Raw genomic sequence first — 10,534 nt, 5'->3', positions numbered from 1 at the left:
CGGCGCGTCTCCGCGCCCCGCGCCGCCGCCCAGTGTCCTCGCCCCGCGCGGGGCCGGTTCGTCGGGGTCCAGGGACCCGGGGCGGGGGGCGGGGATGGAATGGCCAAGGCAGAAATCTTCTCTCCCCGCTCGGATGCCCGTAAGGTGCCCGGCGGCGAGGGCGCTAGGGCCTGGGGCGCGGCAGGCACCGGAGGCAGTGCCCCGAGCGCACGCCGGAGGGCGCCGCGGGCCTCGCCGGGCCGGCGGCCTAGAGGGGGACGCCGGGGGGCGGGCGGGCCGCGCGGAGGCGGGGCGGAGGCTCCCACCGCCGCCGCCTCCTCCTCCTCCTCCCGCTCGTCGTCCGCTCCTCCCGGCCGCCTCCTCCGCGCCCTCCTCTCGCAGCCACCGCCTCCGCCGCGCTGAGGAGCGGGGAGTCCGCGGCGCCGGCTCGGGGCTGCGGGATGGGGACTTAGCGCCACGGCGGCGGCAGTGGCCGCGGCGCACCCGGCCGCCGCCCCGGGGCCCGTCCCGCCGGGGCCGCCGGGCGCGGCCAGCCCGCCCCGGAGCCAGGCCCGCGGGCGGCGGCGGCGGCAGCGGAGCTGGGCAGGTGGATGCGGCTGGAAGATGGCGCCCTCGGGTCCGGGCAGCGTGAGGCGGCGGTGCCGGCGGGTGCTCTACTGGATCCCGGTGGTGTTCATCAGCCTCCTGCTCGGCTGGTCCTACTACGCCTACGCCATCCAGCTGTGCATCGGTGAGTGAGCGCCCGGCCCGCCCCGCCGCCCCGCGCGCCCCTGGCCCCCGCCGCCTCCCACCTGCCAGTCCCGGGACGCGGGGACCCCGAGCGCCCGGCGCCGCGCCCCGGCTCTCCCCACCCACCCCGGACCCCCGAGCGCCCCGGGCGCCACCAACTGGCTGCGGCTCCTCCGGCGCCGCGGCCGAAAACAGCCTCGGGGCAGTCTCCTTCCACTCCCAGTACGGTCGCCTTCCCCAGACAACTCTCCGGTGACGGTGTCACCTCCACCCCGGCGCGCTCGCAGCCCAGCCACACCCCCTCCCTCGTCTGTCCGGTACCCGGGAGAGCGGGGGACCCCCGGCGCCCCGCCGAGCGGGGAGGTCCGGGGAGGCTGCGCTGGGCCCCGGAGGGCTCCGGGCTGGGCAGGGAGCCGAGCTGCGCCAGCCCCGCGCGGAGGACGGGGGCCTCGGGTGTCCGAGCTGTCCCTCCCTGGTGATCCCTAATCCACTTTTTAGACATTTGTGACAGCACGCAGGGCCGTTTTTGCTGCCTTTACGATTTGAACATTGCCAGTTGGACACTTTCTAGCTACGAAAAGGTGGAGGGAGGAGGATGGAGCAGGGGACGAGGTGAGCTAGTAGAAAGTGTTTTCAGAGATCTGTGCGATATGCAAGACCAGAATTTAGGTGTCAGGATAATAGAAGGAAAAGACGAGGCGACCCTTCCGCTGTTTTGTTTTGTTTTTTCATCCAGGGAGCCAAGTGGCTCAAGTCCAAGTTTTGGGCTACCGAATTGGTGGATTAGGGTGCTGTCAGTGCTGAAGATGAGAAGAAAACAAAAAGTTGATTATGCACAGCTAGGGAATACAGTTTGTTCCTTAATGTAAGCAGGCTTCCGTTAGAGGTTTTGTGAAAGCTCATGTGTTGTCAGAAAAGGATAAACCAGACGATGACGTTTCTGCCAGTGACTTGTGTTTTGTGTTTTCATCCTCCAGAACACTAGCTTCTGGTGAGACCAGGAGAAAGGTTAAAGAGTGGCCTGCTCAACTTAGGCGTTTTTGCAAGCTGCCAGATTCAGACAGAATCTTCTCCGAAGCCGTCTTACCCCAAAATGTTGCCCCTTGTGAGAAATAGCAGGTGTCAGAATAATACACCAAAATAATGACTAACTTTAAAGAGAATTGAGACTGATTTTCCATTTTGTATAGTTTTAAGGTTTGACATTATTACTTTGTTTATTGGATTAAGAAACAATATTTCGGTACCAAAAAAATAAGTGAGCTTTTCTTTTTTTTTTTAAGGATTGTGTACTGAAATCAGGACAGCTCAACTAAGTACATAGTATTCAAGTTGTCTAAAATGTATAGCAAGAAAGTTTTCAGAACCATGTTGTACTTTTTGTACTAACTGTTAGTTTTTAAATGACCTGCCTTGTTGAGGGATACTGTAAATGTTACATAACTACTAGAAACCTTTGTTGTATTTCATTTGTTCTCTCTCTCTTGGATGCAGGGAGCAGCTCCAGTTAATGGAATTGACACAAAAGAGGGGAGTCTCAAAAGGCCTCAATTATCAAAACAGGCAAACTGATTCACCTCTCTTATCACATTAAGCTAAGAAGCTTAGCCTGATGCAGTCTCATGTCCATCAGGAGGAAACACATGAAGGCAGAGAGAGCTTTTTGACCCTTCTGGTTTCTTCTGCCCCAGCTGAGTTCTGCATGGAGGTCTTCCTGTGTTGAATGGACAGGTGATGAGGAAGTAAATGGAAGATTGCTGTTTTATCTGCATATTATTTTTATATATATGTGTGTGTGTGTGTATGCTCAGTCATGTCCGACTCTGCAACCTCATGGACTGCAGCCCACGAGGCTCCTGTCTCCATGGGATTTCCCAGGCAAGAATACTGGAGTGGATTGCCATTTCCTACTTCAGGAGAGCTTCCCCACCCAGGGATTGAACCTGAGTCTCTTGCGTCTCTCGCATTGGCAGGTGGATTCTTTACCACTGCACCACCTGGGAAGCCCATATATATATATATACTTTTTTTTTCTGTAAGTTTTTTTACATATACTTTTTAAAATTTGTATATACTTTCTATAAGTTTAAGATAAATCTAAAGTATCTGTGAAATCCCACACCAGTATTTTAGTAAGTGTAAATTTGACTAAAGGAGGAATGCCTCTATTTTTATTTTTTTTAATTATTTTGTTATTCTTATTTATTTTTATTTCTTGATTGTACTGGGGTCACATGGGATCTTAGTTGCCTGACCGGGGATTGAACCCATGCCCCCTCCATTGGAAGGGCAGAGTCTTAACTACTGGACCACTGGGGAAGTCCCAAATGCCTCTCTTTAAACTAAGTGACATGGTCTGTTACTGATCCTTTCCATGATCATCAAAAGTGAAGTCTGATATCATTTGTCTCACTGCCTCCTTAGCCTGGTACAATGCCTGTCATGTTGAAAGCGATCAATAAATAGCCTTGAATAAGCAACAACAAAATGATTCAGAGGCAATATCTCTGAAGTTGTCAGAAAGTAGTTTTTATACTATAGCCATAGAAACAGGTTGTAAGTAACCCTATGAAAACTGTAGATCCTAGAGTCTAGAGTGCGTGCATGCTCAGTCATATCCAACTCTTTTTGCCCCATGGACTATAACCCGCCAAGCTCCTCTGTCCATGGGGTTCTCCAGGCAAGAATACTGAAGTGGGTTGCCATTTCCTTCTCCAAGGGATCTTCCCCACCCAAGGATCTGTCTCCTGACCCAGGGATCAAACCCGTGTCTCTTGCATCTCCTGCATTGGCAGGCAGGTTGTTCATGACTGGTGCCATTTGGGAAGCCCAGAGTCTAGAAGAGCAAATTGAAAATGAACTTAATTTTAGAAACTGTGGCAGTTTAAGAGTGATAAACTCTAAAAGCTTGAATAGTCTTAGTTGGTGGGGCGGGGAGTTGAAATTAGCTGTGCAATTCCCTGAAGATGATGGTGGTGGTTTCCTTGCTAAGTCATATCCCTCATAAGCACCAGGAAAGAGGGCCCCTAGTGTTGCGGGCACACAAAACCAGGCTTCAGTCCTTTTTACAAACCAAGAGGAATGCCAACCTTCCCTACCCACCCCCACCCCCGGCACTGTTCACATCTCTGACTGCCCTGCCCTTTGTAGATCCTTTTTCTCTCGGAAGTAGCTGTTTACAAGCTGACTGTCCAGATTTCACCCAGAAATCATTGGCTAGGGTTGGGACCAGAGGGTGGGGGTTGGCAACTGGAGCTGGTGATGAACAGAATAGAAAAAGAGGGCGGTTTAGCCTTCCTTCTGCATCTGCTGGCAGCTGGGATGACCCTGAATATAAATGACTTTGTGCCCTTTGCTGAATTAACTGCAATTTAGGAGTAGTGCTTACCCTGGTATCCTTGGAAACCAGAGATAATGGTTCTCATTACAGTGGGTTTCTATATTTAACAACCTGGATGTGTGTGGCTCTCTAGGCACTTTTCAATTAGCATAATGTTTGCTTAGTGTTTGGATTTTAGAAAAATAAACTCACATCTCTTTTTGGAATATGTGTACATAAAAAATATAAGGGGCGTACATACATTGTATGAGAGTCAAGTACTTGGGGTAAGTTTCCTTCCTGTTCCACCAAAGAAGAGCTAAAACAGAGCTGCTAATATTTGTGATCATTCAGAATGTGTTTATCTAGTTTATTGATGAATTGGTTTCTCCTGTGCCTTCCTTCTGCCTCCCACTACTCTCCCCTCTCCAGCTTCTTTAATGTCTTATCTGTCATTTGGTCCTTTTAGTTTCTAGGTAGCTCATTTTCCATATAGTAAGATATTAATAAATTTAAGAGTTACATTTATAAGGTGGGTGTTTAGGATGCAGGATAGAGGGGATGAGGGTAGTCTGCAGGCATGCTTGCTTCAGGGAACATACTGAACATGAGTGATGTGTTTTCCAGATCCATTATGGCAGTCTTTGTGTTACCATATTCAACACAGTTGAATATGAAGTTTCCCCCTTTTAAGTGAGAAAATGTAAAATTGCTTTAACCATTTTTATACTTTTTTATTTGATAATAATTTCAAAGTTATGGGCTTCCCTGATAGCTCAATTGGTAAAGAATCTGCCTGCAATGGAGAAGAGGCTGGTTCGATTCCTGGGTTGGGAAGATCCGCAGGAACAAGAATAGGCTACCCACTCCACTTTTCTTGAGCTATCCTTGTGGCTTAGCTGGTAAAGAATCCACCTGCAATGCAAGAGACCAGAGTTTGATCCCTGGATTGAGAAGATCCCCTGAAAAAGGAAAGGCTACCCACTCCAGTATTTTGGCCTGCAGAATTCCATGGACTGTATAGTCTGTGGAGTCGCAAAGAGTCAGACACGATTGAGTGACTTTGAATTTTTCAGAGTTACAGGAGAGTTTCAAGAATCACATAGTAAAGCTCCACATACCTTTCTGTAATCATTTTGGTTTCCACTTTTCTAAAATGTTTTCCTTCCCTGCCTTGACCTTCGGTGGGTGCCAGGAAATATTTGTTATTGAGTTGTGTGCTCATAGGGTTCCGAGTTTGCATGTGGGCTTACTGAAGTCATTTCAAGGAATCCGGAAGATTGAAAAACTTAAAGATCATTTAGGCCAACTTCCTTTGGCATTTGTAGATGATGTTAAATGTCTCAGAGTTGCTACCAATTCTGTGTCCTTTCTCCAAGTTAACCAATGTGACTTCAGCTGCTGTGCTGCAAATGTTAAAATGTCTCCCTTTCCTTGCAAACTTCTTGCCAAATCTCTCTAGCCCAATGAAGTCCTTTAGCAAATTTGTTAAACTTTATGGCTGTTGTTTAATGAGTTAACAACTCATTAAAAGTAAGCTTTACACAGTGATTTCAGAACTTTAAGAGGGTTTATAATTTGGGCTAGTTACAACACTCCTGTTGTAGTACAAAAGCAGCTTTAGCTAATTTAGCAAATGGGTCCGACTGTGTTCCAATAAAACTTTATTTATAAAAATAGCAGGTCAGACTGGGCCCTTGAGCAATATATTACTGACCCTGGAGTATGTTAGAAGTTAGACTATTAGAACTTTGTGATTGTGCAGTCTTTATTAATAAACACCTCTCAGAAATGATTGCAACCTCATATTACACCGTGATTATTGAAGATGTTCAAGAATTAAAAGAATTAGTCTACATATTTAGGGGTCATTTTGGGAGATAGAAAATTATGTTTTCCCTCTTTTAAGGATATCTTTAAGGATTACACATATAAAACCTCATACATGGATTCTGTGGTGAGCTACCATTAACTTAAGGCCATGACACATTCAAGGATGGAAACTGAATGGGAGTCTAAGTTGTTTTCCATCAGGAAATGAATTTGAGCCCTACAGAGGAAGAACTGCATTTTTGTTATTGGTAAACTATCATTTTAAAAACTTATGCAGGACATTAGAGCTTTTTAAGAACAAAAGTACAGACAAATGATCTTGAGAATACAAATGTTACCATCTATAATTATTAAAATCATTTTAAGTGACATGGAAAGTGACATCCATAGAAGACTTACACGTACAAAATATTTAATGCATAATTAGAAATTATTTCTTGTTGACAGTAATGATGTGAAATATATTAGTTCTGTAACTTTTCTTGATATTATCAAATATTTTAAAGATTTAAAATTTTCTAAATAGAGGGATAAGAACTCAACATTACTTTAAATCTAAAATTCAAATGTATGAAATATACTGCAGATTCTTAACCTATGTACCATTTGACTTTAAAAGACTCTGCTTAATGCTTTCTTGATTCCATTTAGTGTGTCAGAAAACTACTTTTAATTTGTATATTAGACAATGCAGCATTACTATTTGCTATTAAATCCTATTAGAGACAACAAAAGTAAAGCAGTATAGCACTTATAATGCAGAGATACTCAATAAAAGTTGAATGAATTAATGTCAGTAAATTTTATGAAAACATGAAATTGTATCCTGTAAATAGATGAGAGAAAAGGGTTTAGAAGTCAAAACAATGTAAAGTTTGTTGGGAAAAAAGTTTACTTTCAAATGCTTACTGAGAATGTCGTGCATGCCATCAAATTATACTTGCTCGAGTGTTTCCAGTAATTAAGCCAGAAGCTGGAGGGATGGTTTCTTAAGTGAAGGTAATTGTCTCTAGAGAAGGTGCGTTTCCACAAGGTTAGAAAGAGGCCAGCCTCAGAGAGGCAGTGGAGCAGGACTCATTCAAAAGCATCTATTGAACCCTTGTTACGTGCCAGGCGCTTCTTCCCCACAGAGATGGTTTAGAGGAGATCTGAATAGAGATCTTCTCCTAAGAGCTAAGGGGGGAAATTGCTTCCGGAAACACAAGGCAAAACTGAAGCCTTCTGCCCAGCTTGGGCATAAGGAGAAGAGTGGTTAACTTTCAAAATGCTGCTCCCACAGCTCAGGGGCAGGAAAGCAAAAACGGAAAACAAAACACCCCTCTCCTGGGAGCCGGTTGCTGGACCAAGGTTAAATGAGAGTGATCAGTAGGTCAAAAGAGCTGACGGAGAGCATGTCACTCTTTTTTTTTTTTAAGATTTTATTTATTTATTTTTGGCTGTGCTGGGTCTTCGTTGCTGTGCACGGGCTTTCTCTCGTTGTGGGGATCGGGGGCTCCTCTCGTTGTGTTACACGGGCTTCTCACTGCAGTGGCTGCTCTTGTTGTGTCTCCCAGGCTCTAGGGCTCATGGGCTTCAGTAGTTGCAGCTCAAGGGCTTAGTTGCTAGCCTTATGTGGGATCTTCCGGGACCAGGGATTGAACCAGTGACCCCTGCACTCGCAGGTGGATTCTTACCCACTGGACCACCAGGGAAGTGAGAGCGTATCACTAGTGAGGGGGCTGTCTACTCATATTAACAACCTTGCACATAGAGGTATCTCAGACCAAGGTTATGAGCAGTGATTTTTGCCTCAGCTGTGCCCTGTGGGGCTGTTTCCGCTGCTTCATTTCTTCCCTGATGCCTGGGCATCTTTCACTCTGCTCCCAGCTCAGGACCTGTGACTTGCTGAGTGAATGTGAGCAGGCAGAGAACTTCCTGAATACAACTGATTGAGTCCACGGGAAGGCTGGAGAACCCAGCTTAGAAAATAAAACAGAAACCAAGAGAAGGTGGCTGAGCTGGAGTGGACATCACGCCTTTGGAGGAGCTGCTGCCCTCGTGGCTGGCCATGCCCCCGCCCTGGAGCCGCCCTGCTCCTGTGACTCAGTAAAGATGCTTCTGGGAGCATCAGCCGCCTGGGCTGCTGTTGAGCCCACATCCCAGGCGACAGGGTTTATTTAGCAAGAGCAAGGTGCTGGATCTCTTTGGCCTTCATGGTGGGGAGAAGTGCCAGGGAGACAAAAAACAAACAAGACAAATATTCCAGAGATTAGTCTGGATGAGGAGCTCTCAGGGAGAAAATTCTCAGCGGTTTTTTGTTTGTCTCATGTGCTTTTCTTTTTCATCTTGATGGAAAATTATGGAATCATGGCTTTCATGTTGGGATTTATACTGCTGACTTCATGCATTTTGACTGTTGTATCACAGCTCTCAGCCCTCTTAGGAAGTGATGAGTTTATGGGTCCTCTGAGACTCCAACACTGTTTGTGATGACTGGAGAAATACTGTCTCATCTTACTTGCAAAGTGATAGATTAGCCATAGATTCTTAATGTTCTCTGTTGGGAAAACAGTTTTCCAAAGATCATTTAGAAAGATAGTCTTAATACTATGTGGAAACCTATGATTTTATATTACCATGTAGATATACTACAGAGAATTAATAATAAAAATATAATATAATTGAATTAATTTCTCTAATGGTCCATTAAAAATTGTTGTAATATTTTTTCTCTTATTCTTTTAAGGATGATTTTGTTGTATCTTAATGGTTATCTCAGTCAAATGCTGAGAATGGAAAAGGGTGGAATTTTCAGGGCCGGGTTGGGATGAGGGCAGCGGGGAGGAGGTAGATGACCTGATTTCTTAAGAAGCATATGTTAGCAATAAACTCACCAGCTATGATGGCTTGATATTTTTCCTTTCAAAATGAAATTGCTTTTGAAACCTTTGTGTAGCATTTTTCCTAATTTGACTTTTCATCTGACTATGACTTTTAAATTGAATTATGAATATTAGTGCCAAAAATGTTAAAAATCATATTTATTTGGGAGACACTGGAGCAAAAATATCTGCTGCATTTATCATCTCAGCGCTCCTCTGCACTCTGAAATGCATACTTGACAGCAGTTCATTTTAGATATGTTGTTGATTACATTTTTAAATGCAAATGAAAGAGAAGTGCTTTTATAGATGACTGAGCTTTATTTCTTTGCCAGTTTTTCTCCACCGTGTCCTGAAATTTCTCCTCATGTGGAATGTCAATTAAGCTTTCCTGCTATACTTAAAATATTTCGACCTCTAGGTTTATTCAGTAACATTGCTACCCTGGAGAAACAGAATAGTCCAGATCAGTGTATCAATACATTAAACACCAAGCAAAAATAAAAGAAAAAAATCTTTTTCTCTACATCCTTTAAAACCAAATGTCCCAGTAGTTTCAAGGGGTAGTTTATCTTCATGATTATAATAGGTATAATCCTTGTAAAAAGCATTTCATGTATTTCCAAGAACTTTATAGATTTATTTGATTATTAACTTCATGAAATTTGGCAGACCAGAATCCTTTGTAATGCATACCTATTTTCTTACATATAGATAAAATTAAATTTCTATCTCTGTTGATCGCATTATGTAAAAAATGGATTTTCACAGTATTTGAGTATGTTTGGGATGAGGTGACTTAAAACCCAGACTAGACTGTGTTGCTGATGGTTTTGGGGGGCCCAAAGGTCAGCTCAGAAAAGGTAGTAAGTGGCCAAATCTGAAGTGGGGCTTTCCACCAAGTCTGTAAGGATGTGAGAGATGGTGCAACTTGAAGTACAGTCTCTGTAATGTCTGTATAATTCACACTGGAAATACGAAAGATAGCCTGCGCCGAAACAGCTGATGCTGAGCCCTAAATGAGAGACACCTGGTACCATTTACCAACCAAGAAAAAGATTTCAGTTTTATGAGCCTCAAAGGTGAAAGTTCTAAGCCAGCTCTGAATTGCAGGGGCTAATTTGTGATCAGGTTTTTTCCACCGTGGACAACTCCATGTGACATGTTCTAAGAAGAAAGGCAGTAAGGGATTTATGGTGCTTAACTATGAGTAGTGATTATCCAGGGCACCTCCAGGGGGTTCATTAATGTGAAAGGATGAAGGGCAGAGACCAGCTGGACTTAATCAAGGTTTCAATTAGAGCCTATTTTTAATGAAATGCAGCTTATTCCAGGACTAGAACACACTATAAACTAAAATATGCAGAACTGAGAGCTTTATGTTGGTTGGAAGGGATCCTTATAGGCCCCCGTAATCTTGCATTTTAGCAAGCAATTTTAATCCAAGAGTTGAATGCATTTCAAACCGTCCATATTTCTTGACTAGCTCTTTATTCCTTCATTCAAAAATATTTGTTCATGGCTCTTAGAATTTACATTCTAGTTGGAGGATAGAAAGAACAAATCAGAGACAGTGGAACAGAGATGGTTGGGGATGGGGTGACCGTGGATCAGCGATGGTATGGAGATGTGGGAACAGATACGCTGAGTAAGCAGTTGCACAGATGAGTTTGGCATTTGGCAGAGAGTCTGGACCAGAAAAATTGGGGAGTCCTCAGCATATAAATCAATTTAAAGTCTTAACCTTGGATACATTTGTTCCACCAAGGGAGAGAATGTAAATTAAGCAGAG

General features: G+C 44.6%; 1 protein-coding gene across 1 annotated transcript in view; it reads left to right on the top strand.

The window, feature by feature from the left end:
- The first annotated feature begins 313 nt into the window (after positions 1-313).
- The window catches only part of ZDHHC2 (zinc finger DHHC-type palmitoyltransferase 2), a 67,869-nt gene continuing 57,648 nt past the window's right edge, over positions 314-10,534 (top strand). The window contains exon 1 of the mRNA XM_070781762.1: positions 314-730. Coding sequence (XP_070637863.1) covers positions 604-730 — 127 coding nt within the window. The 5' untranslated portion in view covers positions 314-603. The remainder of the gene's footprint in view (positions 731-10,534) is intronic.

Source organism: Bos indicus, chromosome 27, assembly GCF_029378745.1.
Source record: "Bos indicus isolate NIAB-ARS_2022 breed Sahiwal x Tharparkar chromosome 27, NIAB-ARS_B.indTharparkar_mat_pri_1.0, whole genome shotgun sequence".
NCBI classification, from domain to species: domain Eukaryota; kingdom Metazoa; phylum Chordata; class Mammalia; order Artiodactyla; family Bovidae; genus Bos; species Bos indicus.
The sequence above is the reverse complement of the archived record's forward strand: the minus strand, read 5'-3'. Positions and strand labels throughout refer to the sequence as shown.